The sequence below is a fragment of the Nicotiana sylvestris genome, chromosome 2, assembly GCF_000393655.2.
Source record: "Nicotiana sylvestris chromosome 2, ASM39365v2, whole genome shotgun sequence".
NCBI classification, from domain to species: Eukaryota; Viridiplantae; Streptophyta; class Magnoliopsida; order Solanales; family Solanaceae; genus Nicotiana; species Nicotiana sylvestris.
In genome coordinates, this window is record NC_091058.1 from 81,631,327 (window position 1) to 81,655,661 (window position 24,335).

At 38.6% G+C, this 24,335-nt stretch overlaps 2 protein-coding genes across 2 annotated transcripts; both read right to left on the reverse strand.

Annotated features, from left to right (window-relative positions):
* Positions 1-9,079: 9,079 nt before the first annotated feature.
* Positions 9,080-11,199, reverse strand: LOC104244681 (receptor-like protein 35). Its single transcript, XM_009800154.2, has one exon. It carries the CDS (start codon positions 10,617-10,619, stop codon positions 9,339-9,341), a length of 1,281 nt encoding a protein of 426 aa, XP_009798456.1. The 5' UTR covers positions 10,620-11,199; the 3' UTR covers positions 9,080-9,338.
* Positions 11,200-14,155: 2,956 nt separating this feature from the next.
* Positions 14,156-23,353, reverse strand: LOC104244680 (uncharacterized). The gene is made up of 9 exons (XM_009800152.2): positions 23,125-23,353; positions 20,689-21,580; positions 19,666-20,504; positions 19,410-19,571; positions 19,263-19,317; positions 18,727-18,875; positions 17,262-17,348; positions 16,373-16,501; positions 14,156-14,377 (listed from the first exon to the last, which is right to left on the reverse strand). The coding sequence occupies exons 1-9, from the start codon at positions 23,203-23,205 to the stop codon at positions 14,255-14,257; spliced, it is 2,517 nt and encodes an 838-aa protein (XP_009798454.1). The 5' UTR covers positions 23,206-23,353; the 3' UTR covers positions 14,156-14,254.
* Positions 23,354-24,335: the final 982 nt, after the last annotated feature.

A 24,335-nucleotide genomic window follows, 5' to 3' on the forward strand; every position in this document is an offset into this window, starting at 1 on the left:
CTTGAGGCCATTTCCTATTTCTTCAGAGGCACATTGAACCTATCCAGAATCGCGGTCAGAATAAAGCCATAGGGGGTAACATGAGCCTTGAAGCCATTAGACCCTGTCCAGTAGCTTGATGATGAAGGCAGGCCAATTAATTTGCCTTCCAATTTCCAGGCACTCCATAAGAACTAGGTCCATATAATTGGCAATATGCCTCCTCTCCTGTCTGGGCAGTAGGCACTTGTTGACAAATTCAAACAAGACCTTGTGATGAGTCCTCATTTCACTTTTCTGAACCGCCCTGGCTTCATTCACATCTTCAGCATCACAAAACCTCCTGGTAATTTCAAAAGGGCAGTAGGAAGAGAGTCCAGACAAGGCTACCTTTGCCTTGTATAGTCATCAAACCCTTTAGAAGGTATATCAAGGATCTCTCCCAGTTTTTCTGCATCAAAGGACACTTGAACTCCTTTCACCAGTCTGCTAACCTTGCCATTCTTAACATCTGCATTTGCCATAAACTCAATTATCTCATTCCTAGCTAGCCTACCATCCATCTGAAGGACCATGTCCTTCAACCCCTGAGCAGCTAAGGCATTCACCAGTCTCATCATTCCTGGCTCCACCAGGTCTTTCAGTAGTCTACCCTTCAAAATCTTTCTTTTGCCAAACATGGCAAGCTTGTCTTGTTCACCATCAGAATCCTCTTCTACTTCTTCTCCACTCCATTCCTCATCTTTAGAAATTTTTACTTGTTTACTTTTCACTACAGACCTTATTCTCTTGGCCAATGAAGGTTCAGCAGCCTCAAACACAGAGGAAGACTTCTTGGAAGAAGTCTTGGGCTTTTTAGGCTTTGGGGTCTGAACCTCCACAGGTTGGACATCCTCCTTATGGACCTATTCCATCTCGTCAACCTCCACAGCCTCTGAGGACTCTGTAACCTTCCCTTTTCCTTTAGCCATCCTTTTCTTCTTACTCTCATCTAGAGCCTTTTGGAGATCACTCTCACTCTGTTTCACCCTGTTTCTTGTAACTCTACCCTTTGGCAATGGAAATTCAGTAGTGATTTGGGATGAAGCCTTTCTTTTCTTAGAGGGTTTAGGAACACTGGGGGCTTTTGGTGTGGGAGTTCTTCATTTCTTTGGGTCATAGCTTGCCCCAACCTTTTTTAGCAGGTCAGCTAGGGTCTCTTCAGTAGATGAACCAGGTTCATCTCCCTATGTGATCAGATTAACCAGCCCCTCAGCAGCTTCACTAAAACCACTTCCCCCTGACTTCTTGCCACTCTCTTCTATCTTTTCTTGTTCAACCCCACAGATAGCAGGCAAATCAGCAGTGGGTGAATGATCAACCACTCTTTTCCCGTTTCCCCTCTCTTCACCACATGCACCATCTCTCTATTTATCTTTTTCAGAATTCTTTTTACCTCCACTCCTTTGTAACTCAGGTACCTCCACTCCTTCGTAACTCAGGTAATTATACATCCTTAACAGGCCCAACCAAAACAAACCTTGTTTCTAGATTTTCAGACAAAGAAGAACTTGCCTTAGAAGAGGATTCTTGATCTTTTTCAGAGTCAGAAGACCCAGGTCCTTCTCCCTCACTAGCGGATTTGTATGACTCGGAATCATAGTTGGAGTCAGATTCTTGGACCTGGCTTGACTTTAATTTCTCATTTAATCTCTTTTTGAGATCCCAGACGCTACTGTTTTTCGAGCAAACATTTTCACCCTTCTCAGCCTGGGTTTGGGAGATGTACTGGGTGGAGGAGGGGTAGATGAATCGAAGGGAGTGGGTTGTGGAGAAGTTCCAGGATTGTCTTGTGGGTTGGTCATGATCGTTTGTTTCTTGAGAGAATTTGTGAGTTAGAATTTTGGAGAAGATGGCAAGTGAAAATGAAGAGGAATTTTTGACGGTTTGGAATTATGGAGATGGCAGAAGGAATGATGTGTATTTAAAGATAAATACACATTTAATATGTAACGACAGCTTTAGCAGTAGTCAATTAAAGGTCTAATCAACCTGAAATTGCAGGTTTGAATGATCGGTTTAACTTCCCTAGATTTTAGGCAATTTTTGTGGTTTAGAGTTCTAGGCAAACGGAACTGGTTCAAAGCTAATAGATAGAATTTTCTAAAGAATTGAACAATTGTAGGACTTCTGCTCATAATTTAAATATTTATATTTCTAATTGTGCCGAGTATAGAAAACATGCCTTAGCTTTCAGATGAACCCATACTGATGAACCAGGTTCTTCATTTAGAATTCTCTTGAACATGCCTCAATTTAACATAATAGAAATTTTTTTGTAAGAGATTAGTGAGTCATATTAACACATGTCACAGGAGTATACTAATTACAGTATGAAGCTGAGTAAAAATTAATCTAGATATTTACACAAGTTCAGATTTCCTAACCAATTTTTTTTTCATTTTTTTAAATTTGTTTTCATTGTGCATTCTGAGCTGGACCTATTAGATGATCTTAACCATCCCTAATTCCAACTTGTTCCTCTCAAAGTTTTCTCTACTTAGTGCTTTAGTGAAGATGTCAGCAATTTGTTTATCAGTAACATAGAATTCTACGGAGATCAATCCTTTCTCATAGTTATCTCTTAAGGAGTGGTATCTAACATCTATGTGTTTGGTCCTCTTATGATGGACATGGTTCTTTGTCATACTTATAGTACTAGTGTTATCACAGAATATAGGAATGCAAACAACTTCAATGCCTAAATCTACCAGCTGTTGTTTGATCCATAGCAATTGAGCACAACAAGAGGCAACATCAACATATTCAGCCTCAGCAGTGGATAAGGCCACTGAATCTTGCTTTTTAGTGGCCCATGATACAAGACATGAACCAAGAAAATAAGACATACCTGAGGTGTTTTTCCTATCCACAAGGAAACCTGCATAATCAACATCAGCATACCCTACTAGATTGAAATTACTACCTTTAGGGTACCAAAGACACAAATCAATAGTGCCTTTCAAATATCTCAGTATCCTCTTAACAGCAGTCAAGTGAGATTCTTTTGGATTAGCCTGAAAAGGAGCACAAAGCCCTACACTGAAAATTATGTCAGGTCTGCTGGCAGTAAGATACAGAAATGAACCAATCATACCATTATACAACATCTGATCAATAGATGAACTAGGTTCATCTATGTCTTATTTAGTGGCAGTTGCAATGGGGGTGTCTATTTCCTTTGATTCATCCATTTTAAACTTTTTGATCAGCTCCTTTGCATATTTCTGCTGATGGATCATTGTTCCATTTAGGCTTTGCTTGATCTGTAAGCCTAAGAAAAAGTTAAGCTCACCCTATATTTTACTTTGGAGCACATCAAATAATCAGGTTACGTTGATAAAATCTTGACCAATGAAAGGGATAATTTCAAAACGTCATCGCAAATTAATGAGAATGAATAAAGTACTCCCACAAAAAGACTATAAATTAAACCACCAATTTATCCAAGCAACCCTTGGCTTTTCGTTTCCGTTCTTCCCCAACGTACGTAACCTCCGACCCATCGTGTTTGTTTTGAAGATGAGCTAGTAATTGCCATGTTAATATTCCATGATCTCTACTTGCGAAAGAATACCTTATACGTGGATAGTATGGACGACTTTAGATTTCTAGAGGCGCTTAGTAAAGCGAGCGCCAATTTTTTCCAGTGAGGATACCTTGTTTCGGCCTCACCTCGAGTTCTACTAACATAGTAAATTGGAAATTGTGTACCTTCCTCCTCTCGGACTAAGACTCCACTTACCACCACCTCGGAAACTGCCAAGTATAGGTACAATTGCTCGTCTGCCTTCGGAGTGTGCAGTAGGGGCGGGATCTATAGGTATCGTTTGAGTTCTTCCAAAGCTTGTTGGCAATCCAGGGTCCAGGAAAATTTATTCTTTTTTTTTAACAGTGAGAAGAATCAATGGCTTTTGTCTGAGGACCTCGAGATGAAATAGCCTAGCTCGGCTATTCGCTCAGTCAGTCTTTGGATGACCTTTATGTTGTCCACCACGGTGATGTCCTCTATGGCCTTGATTATATCGGGGTTGATATCTATTCCTCGATTGGATACCATGAACCCGAGAAATGTTCCTAATCTAACCTCGAATACGCACTTCTCTAGGCTTAGCTTCATAATGTATTTTTGCAATATGCCAAAGGTCTCCTAAAAATGTTTTAAATGGTCATTTGCTCGCAGGGACTTGACTAACATGTTGTCAATATAAACTTCCATTGATTTTCCTATCTGTTCTTCGAACATCCGGTTTACTAGGAGTTGATATGTGACGCTGACGTTCTTTAATCCAAATGGCATTACATTATAATAGTAGGTACTAAATTTAGTGATGAAAGAAGTCTTTTCTTGATTTTCCGGGTTCATCCGAATTTGGTTGTACCCCGAATAAGCATCGAAAAAACTGAGTATCTCATGCCGGTCATCGCGTCAATCATCCGATCGATGTTAGGCAACGAGAAATAATCTTTAGGGCATGCCTTGATTAGATCTTTGTAATCTGCACACATTCTTAGCTTATTCCCTTTTTAGGCACTACTACTACGTTAGCTAACCAGTTCGAGTATTTAACCTCTCGGATGGACCCAATTTTAAGGAGTTTGGATACCTCATCCTTGACGAACGCATGCTTGACCTCAGACTGCGGCCTCCTCTTTTGCTTAACAGAATGGAACTTCGGGTCCAAACTTATGAGCAGTTACCTCCTGTGGGATCTCTGTCATGTCAAGATGGGACCAAGCGAAACAATTTGTGTAGCTTTAAGAAAATCAATGAGTTTTTTCCTGAGCTTGGGGGCTAATCCCATGCCTAGGTATACATTTCAATCCGGTAGGTATTCAGTTAGTATGACTTGCTCCAACTCCTCGACCGTCGATTTGTTGATGTCGGTATCATCAAGAGCTATGAATGATCTCGGAACTCCGTAATCATCATCCTCGTTTATTCCTCACTCCTCCAGTTAGACCGAGACTGCCATCAATGATTGTTATTTGATCTCTTCCTTTATGGTCGTCTCCGCATTTCTTAATGCCTAAACCGCTAGTACCGGGATTACCTCGTCGACTACGAACATCACTTTACGGTCGGCTATTCTCCGTAGACCATCTTGACTCCTCCCGGCGTAGGGAACTTCAATGCTTGATGTAAGGTCGAGGGTACCACCCTCATGTTGTGAACCCACAGTCTTTCAAATAGGGCGTTGTACCTCATGTTCCCTTCGATCACGTAGAACTTCATCTCTTGGATCGTCTTGGTGGTGTTCATTAGTAGGATTATCTCCTCTTTAGTGGTTTCGCATGCCATGTTAAATCCGTTCAACACCCGGGTTGCTGGCACTATTTGGTCATGTAACCCTAATTGCTCAACGAACCTCGATCTGATGATGTTGGCGGATCTACCTGGATCAATCAACACATGTTTAGATCGATATTTATTGATAAGTACAGATATTACTAGTGCATCATTATAAGGTTATACGATGCCCTCGGCATCCTCAACGCTGAACAAAATGGTTCCCTCTAGGACATAACCTTGGGTGCATTTTCCCTTGTGATAGATGCTTTAGTGCGCTTTATAATTGGGCCTTGGGGGACATCGACCCCTCCAATAATCATGTTGACGACGTGCTGAGGCGTCCCTGTTCCTGAAGTGGTTTTTGGCCCGATCACTTAGAAATTCTCGGAGGTGCCAGTTATTGAACAATCGGGCAACTTCCTCTCTCAATTATCGGCAATCCTCGGTCCTGTGGCCATTAATGCCATGATACTTAAACATCAAGTTAGGATCCCTTTGGGTAGGGTCGGACTACAATGTTCGTGACCACTTGGTTTTCTTGATGCGCCCGATTGCTGATACAATGCTTGTAACATCAACGTTGAAGTTATACTTTGATAATCTTGGTTCTTCCCTACCCCCGAGTGGCCTATAAAAACCATTTTTGCTCATCAGACTTTGGTTATTAGGCCCTCAATCGCTTCTCTTTTCGTTCCTTGTAGGGTGACGCCCAGACTCGTTTCCCCTTCGATCCGTAATGTATGGTTAGTACCAATCTCGGGTCGACCTTAGCTCATGATTAATGGTTCTCTTAGACCTGTCGTCAGCTCTGATGGGATAAACGTACCCAGAAGAGGCTCCGAGTTGGTCGTCCTCGACTTTGATTTTTTACCGGTACCTGTTGTGGACTTTGGCCCAAGTTACCTCCGGGTACTCTACCAAATTTTGTTTTAGCTGTTGTGAAGCCAAAGAGCTTCGGGGGTTAAGTCCTTGAGTGAATGCCTAAACGGCCCAATCATCCACAACCGGAGGCAGGTCCATCCGTTCCATCTGGAACCTTGACACGAACTCCCTAAGCATCTCGTTATGTCTTTGTTTAACCTTGAAAAGGTCCCATTTGCTGGTCTCAGCCTTGATGGCCCCGGCATGGGCCTTCACAAAATCATCTACAATTATAACAATAAGTCAATGGATTTTGGGGGTAAGTTGTGATACCATATCATTGCTCCTTTTAACAAAGTCTCCCCAAACTTCTTCAGTAACACCAACTTGATTTCATCATCTTCCAGGTCATTTCATTTGATGGCGCATGTATAGGTGGTCACATGCTCATTCGGATCTGTGGTTCCGTTATATTTTGGAATATTGGGCATATGAAACCTCTTCGGGATTGGCTTTGGTGCCGCGCTCGGACGAAAAGTCTTTTGGATAAATTTCTTGGAATCAGGTCCCTTCAATATCGGGGGTGCTTCCAGGATTTGATCGACCTTGGAATTGTATGTTTCCACTTCTTGTTGTTGGCCTTAATTTTATTCTCAATTGATTCCACCTGCTTCTCAATGCTTCAAGTAATTTCATTATCTCAGGATTGACCTCGGACTCAGCTTTACCCGATCTCTCGGTGGTTTATTCGTTTCTTCGGGTGTTCTCCTAGGGTCGTTCTGGCTCGACCCTGTCAGGGGCTTGACCTTGATTTTGTAGTTGCATTATCACTGCATGTTGAGCCTGCAAATTTCGAATATCAGCTGCAGGCTTACCCCATCACCTTCGCCTTCGGGCGTTTCTCGAACTGTTGGTCGGGATCCTCCACGAACATTGTTTTCAGGGTCACTTAGCAGGTTGACGTCGATAGCCACCTATGAGTTGATATCGATCATATTGGCGACTGGGAATCCGTTGGGATCAGCAGGGGGCACCTCATTGCTAGGTACCAGATAGTTGTTTTCGCCATGATGGCCAGACTTAGCCTCAACGTTCAAGTGGGCAGACTGAGAATTTGACATTTCTAAGCTGACCTGAAATTATGACTTTAAGGAAAAAACGTAAAATAAAGTGTTTTATGGAGATTTGTATCAAACCATCACTATCATCTTTAGCCCCATGGTGGGCGCCAAACTGTTTACCTTTAAAACGGATAACAATTAAATGTGTACATAGTTTTAAGGATATGTGGATAGATTCAACACAAATAATCAATAATATTAGATAAACGAGTTAAAGATAAAATGAATAATCAAACCAATTGTAATGTTACGGTCTGACTCGAACTTAGGTTGGACAGTAGTTTTACCCTCAGTCGGATCCTTGATTCGAATCCAATTGTGAATGAAGAGAAACAGTAAAGTAAGAACTTTGCAATAGTTAGAAAGTAGAAAAATAAATTTGTATTGCTTTAGTATGCGTGTTACAATCCATTCTATAATATAAAAAACTTCCCCTTTATATAGTAGGAGAGTTTCGTTCCTAGTACAATTCTAAAAAAAAGTAAAATCTCTCTTTCTCGCGAATTACTGATATGTAACCGACATCGGGCGAGATCTACGCTGTGATATCCGATTAAGTATGGATATCACGGCCTTCTATTATTCGTGCATAACCGTTTGCCATATCTCCCGAGGTCCTAGAGCTCGTTCTGGATTCAGGGAGCGAGGCTTTATCATGCCCTGCGATGAGCCCATTGTTCATCTTTCTTGGGTCTTGGTACAAAAGGCTTCCAACCTCGATTTCAATCTTGTGTGTTCGTGCCCTACTTCCGTCTTCTTCACCAAAAAATATATTTTTTTCATTGCCCTCGATTTTACCCGTATACAACTTCAATTTCTAACTCAAACACTAAACAGACGGCTAATTAACTACTAACCTAAATAGATATTGTAGAAAATTTAAGAATGCAGGCAATGGAAAGACATTTTTTGGAGAGGTCAACAGCGAAACAGGGGGTAGAGCTTCTGCTCCTTGCCGATGCAATCAGAGCATCACTTCCCTTGATTTTACTCTGCTTTTTCCTTTGAAAAAAAAAACTAGGCTGGGGGAAAGTTACAGCTAGTACAATATGATGCAACTGTAGATACGTACATTTTGCTAATTTTCAGGACAATGGAACGTCATCGTTCATGACAAACATGTGAACTGAATGTCACTTTTCGTCATCTCCAACCTTTGGACAACGAAATCTAGTCGCCGTCCTTTCTTATCCATACAACCCAAGACTACCATGCTGCACAAGTCTCACGTCTCAATAGCCGCAAGTAGAGATTCATAAACAATTTCACTATCGTCTTTAAATAGTATAAGTTCAAAAGATTCAAATAGACGCTAGAGAATTCTTTATTGTCCATCCTAGTTACCGTTCTTGTTTCAAGCTAAATATATTATGTTTCTCAAAACGAAATTGGTAGTTATGCTACATGTTATAGTGATTGCATTTATACTTCACAACCGATAACTTAAAATTCCAAAATTAATTACTTTAGACATTCTCCCATATAATGTAGCCCTCTAGGATGGGCTTCGGTCTAGTGTGATTTTGCTTTTTCAGTAATCATTGCTAAAAGTAAAAATTAATTCCACCTAATTTACATCTGAAGATCATCATACATTATGTCGGGAAAATTTTATTTGGTGCATACGAGGTAACTTTTTTGTTTCGTAGTTTTGTGGACCCAGATTTTTGTGGACCCAAAAGTGTAAGATTGAGCTCCACAAATTTGTGAGACAAAAAAAATCCTCATACAACTAGTGTATGTTGTATGAGATACAAAATAAAACTTGTCATTATGTCCCAAGTCATCTAATAAATTCTCCACAACCATTTTTTTCTAATATAAGACATCTTTATTTGTCACAAAGATAAGAACACTCTATAAGCTACAGCCCAGAGAAATATCTAGACCATACCTAAAACCCCATGTGAAGAGATAAGGGTACCGGAGAAAAAGCCAGGGAGGAAAATCCAAAAAACTATTTATACAATATACAACCCAAAAAAAAACTTAGTGTAGTACAAAAAAAATCTAAGGACCTCGAAGTAAATAGATTGTCACACTATTCAAGGAATGATGGGACCAAAAGCCTGACACTCCGATAATGATTTCTGTTCCCCACCTTCACATAAAAATAATCTCAACGGGCACCGGTACAAACAGTTGCCCCCTAATCTCACTGTTACTGAACCCGGTTTCAGCTCCAACATTGGACCCGGTATGGGTCCGAATAAGTAATTTCCTCCTAACAACAGTCTCTCAAACTGTGATACCCCTTGACCCGGCACCACCATTTTTAATGCATATTGGACGGGTATCATACCAGACAACTTGTTGTTCTCTAGCGATAATGATGATAATCTGGGCATTAAACCCAAGAACCCGGGTAATAACCCGCGGATCTCATTGTTGCTCAAGTCTACTGCAATCAACTGACTATTTTCTAAGAAGTTCCCGGGTTGTTGAACCGACCCGTATTGGTTATACGATAATGTGAGCTGTTCAAGAGAGGGGTGGGTGAAGAGACTCGCTGGAACGGACCCACTGAGTTTATTGTGACTGAGGTCGAGAACTTGTAGGAAATTCAGTCCGGCGAGACTAGCCGGAATGTTACCCTCTATGCTGTTGTTTCTCGTTGCAAGCTCGACGAGAGATGCCGGGAAAGTCGCCGGAAGTTGGCCGGAGAAAGCATTGTCACTTCCATCGAGGAAAAACAAATTATTTAACTGACCCAAATCGGGAAACTCGCCAGTGAGCTTATTGGCTTGAAATTCGAGCCTTTTTAAATTCTTGAGACCGTTGAAAGTTGAGGGTATTGTTCCCTCAAGGAAATTATTATCAAGGTAAAGTTCTTCAAGGTTTGAAAGTGAGCCTAGAGAACTGGGAATTGAACCAGATAACGAGTTTCTTGACAAAGTGAGTCGTTGAACACGAGTTAGATTTGAGAATGAGTCAGGTACTGAACCAGTGAAGAAATTATTAGTAAGGTCTAAGGTTTGGAGATAAGGTAAGTTCCAAGAGACAGAGGAGAGCGAACCAGAGTAACCCCACTGGTCAAGAGCGACTTCAGTGACTCGGCTAACTGAGGATACTACAATGTCACAACGGAGACCACAGGTGAATTTTTCAGTGGAGAGATTGTCACAAGGATCTACTGAGAAATCCCAAGATATTAGGCATGAGCCAGGTGTCATTGAATTGGGGTCGACGCTATTCTTGAGCTGCTTTAAGACTTCAATGTCTTGCCAGTGTGTTGTTGAATGTGCATGCAAGAACAGAACATGGAGAACTGTAAGGAATAGGATTGTAGAAGAAGATGAGAATACAGAGAATAATGAACGATCCATTTCTGCAAACTTTCCTCTCTGTTCGTTTTTTTTCCTGTTGGGCAGTGAGAATTGAAGAAGAAGCACCTTTAAGATTGGTTTTGAAATGAGTTCACGAGCATATATTCGGGTGTGGCCAATGAAGGGAGCAAACAAAGAAAGGTGAGAAAGGCCGAAGTGAACACTTGGCAAGGAGGAGTTTATGGGGAATTTGTCTTTATTCTCTTTACTATCTCAACCTCACTAGTACGAAGAAAGAAGAAAAAATGTGAAATGTAAAAAAATAAAACAAATTAAAAAAAAAAGTAAACTAAAGTAAAAATAAATAAAACTAATAAAATATATTAAGAAGTATGTCTTCAAAAATATCTATTTAATTACAAAAATAATGAAAAATGTTTTGAGAAATTATTTAAAAAAAGCAGAGAAGATTTGGAACAATTTAAATACAAAATAAGACATACAATTCGAGACAAAGGAGTACGCTAAATTTAGCACATATATCTTTTGGTGAGAGTGGCTCACGGGCAAAATATCAGTGGTGTCTACTGCTCATTTAAAATTTCATATTTTGCGTATTGAAGATCAGAAGGTAAGGGAAAATGATAGCTCTTGTGACACTGCCATTAAATGTTATATAGGCAGAGAGCGGGGACAAGGGTCCCAATTTATGGTTGTTACTCAGTCAACAACGTTCATTTCAGGCTGTGGCTTTCTTTTTTCACAACATATTTTACTAATTTCCGATGTTCTCCAGCTAATTGATGTTCTGTTCTTTCAATATTTATCTTGTAACAAACCAAATATTCTCTCATAATGACTAAACAAAATAGGCAAATAAAGGATTCATGAGTAACTTAGCTCAGCAGCAATTGCGCTTGCACTGATTGAGAGGCACCTACTTTTAATTGAGTAGCAATCACTTTGCTTCGACCAGTTAAAGAGAGCTACTTTCTGATTCTTTCGAAAAAGTTACTACGAGTAATTTGTCTTTGCGTTTCACTAAAGGTGCCACTTTAAATGGATGATGCTACTTGTTAAAGGGTACTCTTTTATATTTTCGAAAAAGAAATGAGTTATTTTAGCTCTCTATGTTTGACTTTCCTGGATATTGGACAAATTTTGCTTCGAGAAATTGTCCTGATTCAATTGTTAATTCTTCGAGAAACTTACGCTGAATGTTTGTAAAGCTTACGCCCCTGGATTTAAAAATTAGTCTGCACGAGACAAATGATAGACCTTACCTAGGAAACTATATTCCGACCAATAAAATAGTGTAATGACCCGTGACCTAACCTATATCGAATTAATTTTAGGCCAAGTAATTTTCCACGAATTATCATTACCCCATTCGTTGTTTCACGCTATTTTAACTGGTAAAACCTGACAAAACCCACCATTTGATTTCTACGAGATGTCAAACCCAGACCTGGGGCCTATCGTTTAAACTTTAAAGGTGGACAGCCTCTTGACCATGTTTCATCTTGACTAAACCAACTTTAAAAAAACAAGCTTATAACATGCATCAATGTTAATTGAGAACTTACTATGTTTTAAGAGCATATCAAGGATCGCTTACAACTGGAAATGTGTAACGAATATTTGGTTGGTCGCTGTGGAAGAATATTGATGTGCTGTGAGAATTCTTACCCCCATCCCCTGAAGCCTCATTGGTCTGGATTGGCATCTCCACGGAGACGTTAGAATCCCAAATATTTTAGTGCGTCATTAAAGAACGCATACCAAAGATGTGGAACAATAAAAAATAGGCTACTCTCTACCAAATCAGAGTAGCTGGCTCATTTCTCTACCAAATCAGAGTAGCTGGCTCATTTCTCTACCAAATTGGCAAAGATGCCTTATGATTCGCTATTTTAAGAATTACTGAATTATCTTCAAGACTATTTTTGTCAATCGTAGGAGAATTGCTCATTGTGATGTTCGCTGTTTTAATCCATTACAAGCCGCCAAGTTGGTATCTGGCCCCTCATACTGTCAAGTCGCGCGTGCTTTTATATAGTGTCCGTCTCATCATTGCTAACTTCAGAATTTCAGCAATGTGATATAACGTTGCTTAGCCAACCCACGGTTATGAAAGACTCGTTTTTGGGTGGATTCAACTCTAGAGCCCAGTTAAAACTTCAACCAGATTCTAAGTTTCCCCTAGCATATATGGGGCCTCAGGAGTCGTTTGGTATGCGAACTAAATTATCCCGAGACCAAGTTTGATGGGATAAGATGGGTTATCCAGGATTAAGTTTGGGACTAAATTTAAACTATGTTTGATTGACGGTATAAATTTAACCAAACATAGTATAACTTCAGTACCACATTTTCTCACCTTACCCCGCATACCAAACGACCCCTTAGTGTATATGCTTAAGTGCGAAGGCATCCCCAATCACCTGTGCTCTGTCTTTGACGGAGCAGTATTAGGCAATAAATAGACCTAGTAAAATGATGCATTAATTGCTAAATACTCTTATGAATGAATATCTAGTGCTTAGGTTCATTACAAGGAAACTACCTGCAAAAAACATACAATTACATGTTTTTGTCACATCCTCAAACTTGATTGACATGACTTTATACTTTTTATATTTCTCTTACTATAGTTATATTCAATTATGTTATCCAAATAGTTGTATGGTTACATTTCCTTGCACCACATATTCGTGTAGGTTTTTCAGTTCTTTTCTTTGCTTAAGCCCACACTTTAATCACACTTTGCGCCCCAAATTATGACTTTTTTCCGCTTTTGACTACTCTGGCCTACCCCTGCTTTCCATATAGTAATCATTGAGGAAAAACTTTTCTTATCCTTAACCAGGCATAACTCTAGCACAAACCCACCACACTAGTTGCTGATTGAGAAACTTTAATAGTTTGAGAAGCGTAATGATGGGTTGCAAAGGTAATAATCTGCGTTCCGCATTTTGATCCCCCACAGAAAACAAGAATTCATCGACTTTCTACTAAGTTAAAAAAAGATAAGCAAAAGATTAGAGAGATTAAACCAAATAATAACGGAAAAAGCATCTTTGCGTCTCTCTACATCTTCCTTCAGAAAGGGGAAAGAAATGATTTAGGATGCGAACTTTATATATAACTTAACCTCGGCAATCCGAGATTAAAAGACTAAAACTATTAAAATTTATATACGATAACTTTTGACATTTTTATCCAGCGAACGCTACTCTCTACATTTACATTTGAGTAGTTTACTCTGGAAAAAAAATATTTGTACATGAAATGCACATCTTCCTCTAGATAACCATGGATAAATTCTTCTGTAAAATTTTGATAATTCCATTTACACATCTAATAGTTAAAAACATCTTACTTTTACAAACACCTTGAAGAAACAGAAATGCGACTTAATCCCTCTCCTCCAGAACTGTTTACTAAAATAACTCTGGAAGAGAAAACTGAAAGTCCCAGCAAAACTACACGAATAGATATGAAAAAAAGAAACAAGGTGGTAAGGGGATCTGGGTAGGTTAGATGACCTTTAGACAGGAACATAAGGAGATATTAACACTTTACACATCCATTAGTGAACAGAAGAAACTGATCCTCGACCAAGGATATTCATTCAACGTAAGGTTAATTTACAAAATAGAACAAGGATAACAACGGTACCTTAAAGGTGTTCGTCATGGTTTCCTTTCAGGGGACCATTCAAACTTATCAAGCCTTCCTTTATTCTGGTTAATGCTATGTATGTACTGCTTGACATACTTACGGTTCATCTCAAACATAAAAGTCATTTCCCGTATCTGTAAAAGTGCAGTATGTTCCATAAATTATAAAACTGTATGACTCCAGCCAAGGAAAATATCATAATAGAGAACATAGCATGATCTTGACCATTTCCAATTATTACGCAGGGGGTAATATGAAATGAAGATACTGCAGGCCATTTTAGGTATACGCAAGTGTAGCTTAGATGGATTTTCTCTTCATTGTCATGACTAAAAAATACACTCACCAATTACCCTCTTGACCAACCCCATATCCCCCACCCTCGCCACCTGCAGAGGCGATCAGGGGAGGGGGCAACAAGTCACAGCACTTAAGAAGAAATTGAAATAAGAGGAAAAATCATGGCATGACAGGAAATATACAAAAACATATCTTTATTGGTAGATTGGGAGATGCAACATTCGAGCCAGGTTATGCCAAATAAAATTTATCCAGTGGTAGATGTAGTCTAATATCCACATCAAACCAATAGAAAGCTACCACTTCTCAAATCTATATCTCAACTGCAAAACATATAGCATTTGAACTTTAGGATTGATTTTTCACAAACTTAAAAGGGAAGCAACACCAACATAAATCTCTAGTAAAAAGGTGACAACAAAAGTAATCAATAATTTATGAAGAAAACATGACCAGGCTGTTTGATGGTTTCATATTTAGTGGTGAAGAACTTTGAGTGGACAAGGCCAAGCTTTTTGGCAATATAATGATGGTAAAAACAATCCTTCTTCTACCAATTCAGCTTTGAATTTGGTTAACAGTCTTTGTGATGGCAAAACAGAAAATCCCTAATGCATGGAGTCGTGAGGGTGGTCAAAGCTTGGAAGGAGTGGGGAGCATTTTAGTCAACTTACTTTACAAATAAACACCATCTCAGAATAAAATCAATGCAGAGAATTCATATAGCAGATGACACCTAATTTAAGATTCATGGTTGTAGGTTGATTAATTGAAACACCATCCTACTGTGGGGAGAAGGTCCAAAATATGTATTAGATTAAAAGAAAAATTTGTTTAGTTTTCTAAAGAGAAGATTCGGGAGCCCCTGTCTGGCGGTAAGAGCACAAGGCGTGATGTGTGAATCAAGCGCACTTCACAATTCAGATCTTGCCGCAAATAATTTCCCGGTATTAAGGAGAAGGGTAGGGTGGCAGGCCCATTATCCAACAAGTTTGGAACCGTGTGCTGCTGGCCCTCAGGAATTTTTCAGTTTTCATATTAAAAGAAAAAGGAGAAAAGGTCTAATTAAGTCGTCATTCTTTCCTTGTCAATTTCCTTTAAATTTCCCTTATTTAAAAATCTTTTTCCATTTATGTGTTGCTTTCATCTAGCATTTTATTGATGTTATTTTGCAGTTACGCTGATTATGTACTTCAATTTTTTGTCAACGGCTAAAAATACAAATTTTAAGGTTTTGTTGAATTTTCTTGTTTAGAAAGACACTTCTATGTATTTCTGTATCATATACAGATAAATTGGACATTTGGAATATAAATTAGGGCAGTGGATAAAATATAAGCTCTGGCGAAGGTCAATTTGGAAATAACCAAATGTTGGATTCTAAAATGGTGGAAAAGATACAAGCCAGGTTGCAATCCTACTACCTAACAACCACCAGTTCAGTTCCTCAATTTATCATGTCAGATATGCCAAAGCAACTTAATTTGCCATCATTTTTTGTATTAACGTGATCAAGGATGTGTTTTACACATCAACTTCCAGCAAATGCTTTGTAATTCGTCTTTATGATACCTCAAATCATAGTTTAGAAATACCTTGGATAGTTTGAATATCCTTATTTCTTTGAAATGAAAAGCTATGTTTTATTTATCAGTGAACATGTAAAGCAATGCGTAATAATTGTTAGAGAGGATCTCCGACAATTAAATAAATACGGTGCACGAGTCATAGGACGAGAGTACTATCAACCACAAAGCTGAACTTCCAAGACAAAGATGTAGGTAATATGCAAGAAAACTTGTCCCTTAAAGGTCAGGAGAGTGACATACCTCTATCACGCTACTAGTGCTAAGAGTCAGATACTGTCCAGTATCAACTGACTTGCCATTCACTGCTATTGAGCACCTCCCTAGATTCTTCAGACAGAAGGATCCATCCAATTCCATCTTGATGCTTGCCTAAGTAAGAACACGTGGAGAAATGACCAAAAAAACGCATCCATCTAATGCAAAACAATAAGGACGGCACAACATATAACTGTATGTCCCAGGAAATTTTAATAGCTGACATAGAACTATAGAAGGCATTCTGAACTAAAGAACCTAAGTAATATTTACCTCCACCAAACTGATATAAACAAAAAAGCAATATATTGTCTAGAACTGACTGTTTCATAATATGTCTAAGAGACTATGCCCCAGAAGATTATTCATCATGATGCCTTCTAGCCTCACCACCCAAGTGCTATTACCTGGTTTTTCCTTAAAAGTAACCCACAATTGCGTTTTAGCCATCATCAACCAAACATTGTGACTTCCAGTGCTTGATAAAATTGCATACGTGATTTCTTTATTTATTTTTTTTGATAAGATAAAGAGAGGTAATTTCTTTATTCATTTTTTTTGACATTGCATAGCTGATCAAGCAAGAACCTTGAACATCCTCTGTGTGTTTATAGCCACATCACTTTTTATGCTCGTATATTATTACATTAAAAGATTTAAAAAGCGCCAAAGAATCTCCTTCACTGAAGTTTTAACATCAAGTTGTAACATCAAAAGGCACTTAAAACAAAGTCACAAGAAACCATCATATTGTTTGACATGTCTCCTTTTCATAGAGTACATAAACACAAATTATGTCTCAAGGAGTACGCCAATATCATTCTTAACAAAGAAATAATAGATAAAATAGAAGATGCAAACCAAATAATTCTACCTGACGCCGAGATATTTTGTTAGCACGGCCTTCTTTTCGTAAATCAATGTCAACCTCCACATCTTCAGTGGATCTTCCAAGTATGACCTGCAAAGGCAAGCTCACTTGATCAATAATATGCAGGGCAAAATGGGAAAGCTTTACAATAATCAGGGTTTGATTTCCCCTATTAAAGCTGCAAAACCATATAGTGCTGAAACTCCACTAAGAAAGGGCGAAGAGGTCATTTGGAAAGGGCTTAGCCACGATACAATCAAGAGGCAGTTAGAGTAGGAAAATACTAAGATGAGATGTTGAATCAATAGCTGCAAATCCTTGTAAAAGTTTGGATAAAGAAAAATAATGAGACTAAATCCAAAACAAACATCTTATTTCTCGATACTAATCAAAGACTTAAAACATACTGCACTTGATCTTAGCCAAGAGCCAAGAAAGGTTTTACATTGTCCAAGGCAAGAATCAGGCAGTAGCTGCACAATCCATGTCAATGATATAAATGCCTGATGAAAGACGAGGCACTCTGAGGAAAGTACACGAGTGAGAAAGAAAATCACATTTTTTTCTTAAGATAGGGGACTCTTTCAAGCATTATTAATGGTTTTATAATTTTTACTCATAATGTCATAACCTGAGACTAGGCTATTCTATTTAATCTCAACGAGAATAGGGTAAAATAGCAATTTCATATTTTGTAATAATTTTTTCCAAGAAATCCAGACAGCGGTCTCCAGCCAAGTTTCCTAGTAGTCTTTGAGGTCAAGTTACACTACATTTCTTTAATGTTTACTGGTGTTACAAGTAGGAACAAGAAATTTATCCCTATAAATTATATGTACTCTTTCAGTTTTTTTTTTTTTTTTTGGGATAAGGCATATGTATTCTTTCAGTCTAATGGTGGAAAAATATAATCATTGAATGAAAGTTATGTAGCTTCTTTGGTGCATATGTGACCTAGGGAAACTTTTTCTGCTTCGTATTAAATGGAAAAAGAGGATGCCCCAAAGGGAAGCAATTACAAGGCCACGTGAAAAAAAGTCTGAAAATCAGTCTATACTACTAAAACTAAAACCTCAAAGGAACGGCCGCGTAAAAAATACAAATCATAGATGTGGAAGAGCAATGCCCCAGCAGAAACAACAACAACCCAGTATAATCCCACTAGTGGGGTCTCGGAAGGGTAGTGTGTACGCAGACCTTACCCCTACCAAGGGTAGAGAGGCTGTTTCCAAATAGACCCTCAGTATCCTTCCCTCCAAGAACTCCCCACCTTTGCTCTTGGGGTGACTCGAACTCACAACCTCGTGGTTGGAAGTGGAAGTTGCTTACCATCAGAGCAACAAATAAAGAAAGAGGGAGAGACAGAGAGAAGAAGAAAGCTGCTAGACAAAAGGAGACTGTTGATTGCTATAAATATAATCATTCAATTGAATAACAAATGATGCAGGTCACAATCTGAGATATTTACCTCGGGCTTCCGAATATAGTGCCTCAGATGACGTCCATATAGGATAGCAAAGGCCCCTCGAGGTGTCATTTCTCTTCGCGAACAAGAACGAGCACACTGTTCCAACCTGATGGTAGTCCTTTTGAAGTCTTCAGCCTGATACTTTGACTCTGAATATCACATAACCCAACAGTTTAAACTCATAATAATCTACATCATATAGCATAATAATAGGCATTTTATTTCATTATGATGTAAAAAGCAATAGCTTCACTATATAACACACCCATTAGCTGTTGGGGTAATTAGGAATTTCTTGCTACATCAATTAAAACAGTAGATAGTCACACACCTGTAAATGTATGGATGACTAAATATAGATGTTATCTTTGTATAAGACCATAAGTTTGGCACATCAATAATGAGAAGAAGAATAAACAGATGTAAAAGAGATACCACAAAGTAGGTACATTCAAGTATTAAAAGCTTGCTTCACATGATTTATCTCCAGTAAAAGCTACAAATGAACACAATCCATTCAATTTCAAATAACTCACCTTGCCTAGTTGTATATGGGTCTTGATCTTGTGGATCTAAGTCCATATCTAGTATCTGAATATTGAAATCCCAAGGTCAAAAGGTTATATCTACTTTGGTAACTCTATAGATGAGATTAGCATAAAGAAGAAAAGTTCAAGAATTACCAAAGCTTCAACATCAGAAAAATAAGGTACATCGTCATCGCTCTGAGGTTCTTCCAGTTCTGATGTTGAAGGGTTAATTGCTAGCTCTGCAGCGGCCGCTCTGACAGAGCTTGATTCGCCAAATTGTGGCATCCTGACGAAAGTAGCAGGAGGGTCCCCCACCTGCCGCCAACAAATAAGCAGCTCTATAGGTATCATTCGGAGATGCTAAGTAGTTCAAGGAAGAAAGTATAGATAATATTTCAAGTTTTGATACCCCTCTAACTCTAGCAATATCCTCCTCTCGCACATCATCTTTAGATACTTCTGCATTTGCAGGCAATGATCTGCTTTGACCTGCGACTCCAGCACCCTTCTTAGCATCACCAGGAAGTGCTGGCAAAGCAGTAGTACCAGACACCTTTACATGGGCAGTACTATTGACGGATGGCTGCACCAGGCGTGTTTCTCCAAAGATGTTTGGTGCAACCTTATTAGTCCACGCAAAAGATTTGACGGAATCTTTTCCACGAGTGAAGGAGTTAACTCTTTGTTCATTTTTATTACTAGCCGATGACAGGTCCATGGAACTTTGACCAATTGGTTGAGTTGCAGTAGAACCAAATGATGTAGAAGGGTGGATAAGCAAGAAGATATCATCATTACAAGGAATTTCTGTATCCTCAGTGTTCAGTGTACAATGCATATTCCCATCAGTAAGCTGTCTCGTATCAGGATTTAATGATGATGCGGATGACAAATTAACTTCACAATCAGATCTTACATCTTGACTAAGCAGGGAGGAAGTGTTCACTTCTGATCCTAAAGGATTGAAATCATCAGGAACTGCAACATTTGCATTCGAATCATTAACTACTTCAGATTCATGGTCGTCTGAACCACCTTCTGGAATATCGCTAGGAGAATCTGGGAGTAGCTTAAGATTAGCTTTACACAAGTTGTCCGCTGAATCCTTCCCATCCGCTTCCATCAAGAGGATGTCATCCTCATTTGAAAGGTTCAAGAGTGAATCTGGGAGATCCGTGAATTCACCATCTGAGGTAGCTGATGAATCAATAAAATCAGTGCTACCAGTCCTGACCCCCATCATTGCTCCTGCAAAGACAAAATTATACATGCATGAACACTTACCATAACTACTGCCATCACTACGAAAAACCTTGTTAACAGCTTATAACATATCTCCAACTCTAATCCTGCAACATTTTCCATTGTGTTCCAAAGAGGAAGAATGACCGAACAGATGGAAATTCCAGTATATGAAATGAAGAGTTCTGACCTGAGTTTGGGGAGTGGGAATGCTGTCTGCTTCCGAATCCACAAGGACCCCTACAGATATTTTGATGGTTGTCACTTCTTGAATGAAAGGTGGACAACTGTTTTCCTTCAGGACTACCAAAGATCTTTCTCTCAGGAGATAACTGCGATAGGCAGGGCCGCTTAACACCTGAGCACTTTTCAAAGTCAATGGAATTGTCTTTAAGAACACCAGGAATTTCTCTGTCTTCCATATCAGGCGGAAAAGAGTTCCTCCTCTCTTCTCTTAATGATGAAGCGGAAAACTCTTCCAAAAACCTACTTTCTCTTAGAATTCCATCTGGACTATTATTGTCTACTGAAATTGAACACCTACTGTTATAGGCTATACGGGAATTAGCAATGGCAGATGTGACAGGCATGTCTCCAAGTGCTTCTGGGAAAGCATTGCGCAAGATATCCAGATCTGATTCTTGAAGCCCAAGGTCATCTGAGATACAATTCCCAAGCATACAGTTCCCATCACGAGACTGAGCATCAATTCTAACATGCTGCCTAAAATCAGTTCCATGTCCATTGCATTCGTGTAGATTTGGTTCATCCAGAAAGCCTAGATCGGTGGAGTTGAAAAATTCACTTCGAAATTTCTTCCGCATCGTATAGTATTGTTTACGAATGCTGTCCACTTTCCTCTTTCCAACAACATCTTTGCTTCCTTTAAAATTATCAGATTTATTGAACTTTGACAATGGATTGATCCCTGAAAGTTCAAGCTCAACCATGCGAGCAGAAGCTGGAGCTGCAACATCAGAATCATACAGAAGAGAATGCCAACGGTCTTGCAGCTCTTGCAACGTGAATCTGCGGGAAAATCGTACTGCCCCTCTAGCAAGTGCTTCTAAGGATGCACCAGCCTGCCAGTATATACAAGGAAAAATGAGCAAGTTTAATTTAAAAATAAAACAACTGAGTAAGACTTGGCTATGAAGCAGCAAGTATATTTAGAGTGCCGATAAAAAATTAGATGTGGAGTATTATCCCAAGCAACAGTAGATGGTGAAAAGATAGAGACGGACAAGTACTTCAAGAGAAAATAACTGAAGCATTTCTATCCTCATCAATGTGAGCCAAGGTAAAGTAAGAAACATATTAACTTTGTAAGATGCAAACACAAATTTTTTTTTTATAGGTAATAAACATTTTATAAATTCTTGCACTACGCCAGAGCATCAGGCATAATGATGCAAACACAAAAATATAGTATTAAGAAATGGACCTTGGGTCTAACTCAACCCCAAAAGCTAGATCATAAGGAAAGGATTGTCCAAGACCATATAAGGAGACTACAATCCATTTCCCTCACCAATGTGGGACACGTAACTTATAGAAAGCATATTCGGTTCAGGGAGAGAAAACCAAAGAAATTCCACAGCTATAGGCCTTCAGTTCACAGGCAGTGTTGTCAAAAGCGAAAAGTTCTAAAAAGCGCTCCAAATCGACTGGGGCTTTAAGCGCAACAAAGTGCAGGTTTTAGTAAAAAAAAGGCGCAACTGAGGAAACAAATAAAAAAACATATGCAATTCAAGAAAAAGGAGACAAATTCTCTCCTAATGTTTGCCTCAGCAACTAATACACTTATTTGCTGTAATATTTGTTGTTTAGTACCGCTCAGTTCAAGATAGAACTCATGGGCATTGAGGCGCACACTTTGCCTACACTGAAGCGCAGCTTAAGTGAGGCGAAGCGCCCTCCTTAAGTTTTTCTGAGCTTCAGGGCTTAAGCGCACCTTAAATGAGCCTTTGGCAACACTGTTCACAGGTTGAAAAAATGCCAATTCCTAGTAAAATAGTGAAGAGGGACAATGAGACTCAAAGGTCATCGTCAAATGGAACAACTGGAGTACCTAATAGCAATCACTATTTAGCTAGTAATAACAAATGACGCATTAGTGTCTTTCGGGACTTTGACTAAAAAAAGACGTACATTACCTGATGCATAAACAAATATAAAGAAGAACTAGATCATTTTTATCCTAAAAACATCTCACAGTTTCAATCTGCTCGAAGCTAAAACTTCATCACGTAATATGCAACTACCTGAGCAACAAACATGTAAAATTGGCTGAATCTCTAGCATCATTTGTTAAACTCAGTATTCTCGTATTTAACCCCAACTTAACGAAAATTTTAAGAGCGTGAAATTTTCGTGTACCTAGCATTTCCAGCAAATTAGCTACCTTAAAATCTAACTCTTCATGCCTTATCCTTTCTATATCATCACTATCAAGTCAATTTTCTAATGTTACAATTGATTGAACTGATTTAAACGCTGAAAATTACAATAGCGCATATATGCCTAATGAAAAACAATAGGTCTGAAAATACATAAAATACAAAAGCGAAAATGATCACAAATTAATGCGGAAGTAGATAGCGTCGAATCGAAGATAAAGTGTAACCTCGACGGCGTTCTTCAAGAGGAGGTCGTCTTCGGGAATCCAGGAAACGGGAACTGGAGCAGCACTTGCCATCTCCATCATGTAAACCCTAGTCCCTAAAATTCAGCTTGATTCCAGAATTAGGAGAGCTACTATTATCATTCTCAATTCTGGTTTGAGAGAGGGGAAAACTGATTTCGGAATATTGAACTCACAGTGATGGTTCGGAATCGGAACTTTGGGTGAAAGTGAGAAACTGAGATTTTGGAAATGTTTTTATAGCTTTTTTGTTGTGAGAGCGATGTCACGACGCGGGTAACGTGCTCCACGGAATCCAGATTTTTCTTTTTTCCGTTTCCGTAATACTTTAACGTCCCTTTTTTTCTCGTTTTTCAATTTTCGAATCACTCCTACATTTTATGATTTTTAATAAGTTACTAACTACCACTTTGTATTTTGGCTGTTTACTCTGTGTTTAGTAAGCTTGCAAGTTGATTTGAGCATGTTTGGGCTTATTTATGTTTCGAAAAGTGTAAGTTAATAATTATCATTTACCACTTTTAAGTTGACTAAATATTTTAGAGTATCATTTTTTTTCCTAATATTTTCTATAACAGTAAATATGCAATCCAAATAAAATCTCTAACTCTCTCTCCATTCTATTTCTTCATTATTCTTAGGTAAAAAGTATATTTGCCAATGTACTATTCGAAATTGTTCAATTTTACTTATTACGATCTATTAATACAATTGATGTTAACATATTTTATTTTGTCATTAACGACGCCTCAACATGAAATGGGTGAGGTTCACATATCCAAATTCTTCGTGAAGAAATTTTCAAATTTATCTTTCAACTTTTGAATATAATTTCAAATTATCCTCTATGTTGGAGCTCCATTATGGAGTCTAAGAGTAAAAATAAGATAGTTGACGAGCGCAAAATACAATATGAAATTGATGCTCGCTAGTCAAAGATAGTATAGCAAAATATTGTCTCCACAGGGATTGGATTTAAATAATATTCGAGTAATTTATGGTTTGATTGATATTCAGGAGAATCAACACTTGAGCTAAATGATTATAAATTACGTTTAAAATAAAGCAATTGACAATTGACTGCAAAGAGTTAGAGATTCGTAAAATTGGTATCTTATCAATGTGAGGAATAAGATAGGATAGGTACAAGATAGTCATTTGGAATTTAACTCTAGTTTAATTCATTTTAGTGT

Bases quoted from the DNA above. Each gene is read 5' to 3' on its own strand.
- LOC104244681 (XM_009800154.2), bottom strand. From the start codon at position 10,619: ATGGATCGTTCATTATTCTCTGTATTCTCATCTTCTTCTACAATCCTA.
- LOC104244680 (XM_009800152.2), bottom strand. From the start codon at position 23,205: ATGATGGAGATGGCAAGTGCTGCTCCAGTTCCCGTTTCCTGGATTCCC. The intron at 16,502-17,261 runs GTAGAATTATTT...GTTCTTACTTAG, and splicing joins ACAAAATATCTCGGCGTCAG to GCAAGCATCAAGATGGAATT. The intron at 14,378-16,372 runs GTATGTCACTCT...GCACTTTTACAG, and splicing joins GCACTAGTAGCGTGATAGAG to ATACGGGAAATGACTTTTAT.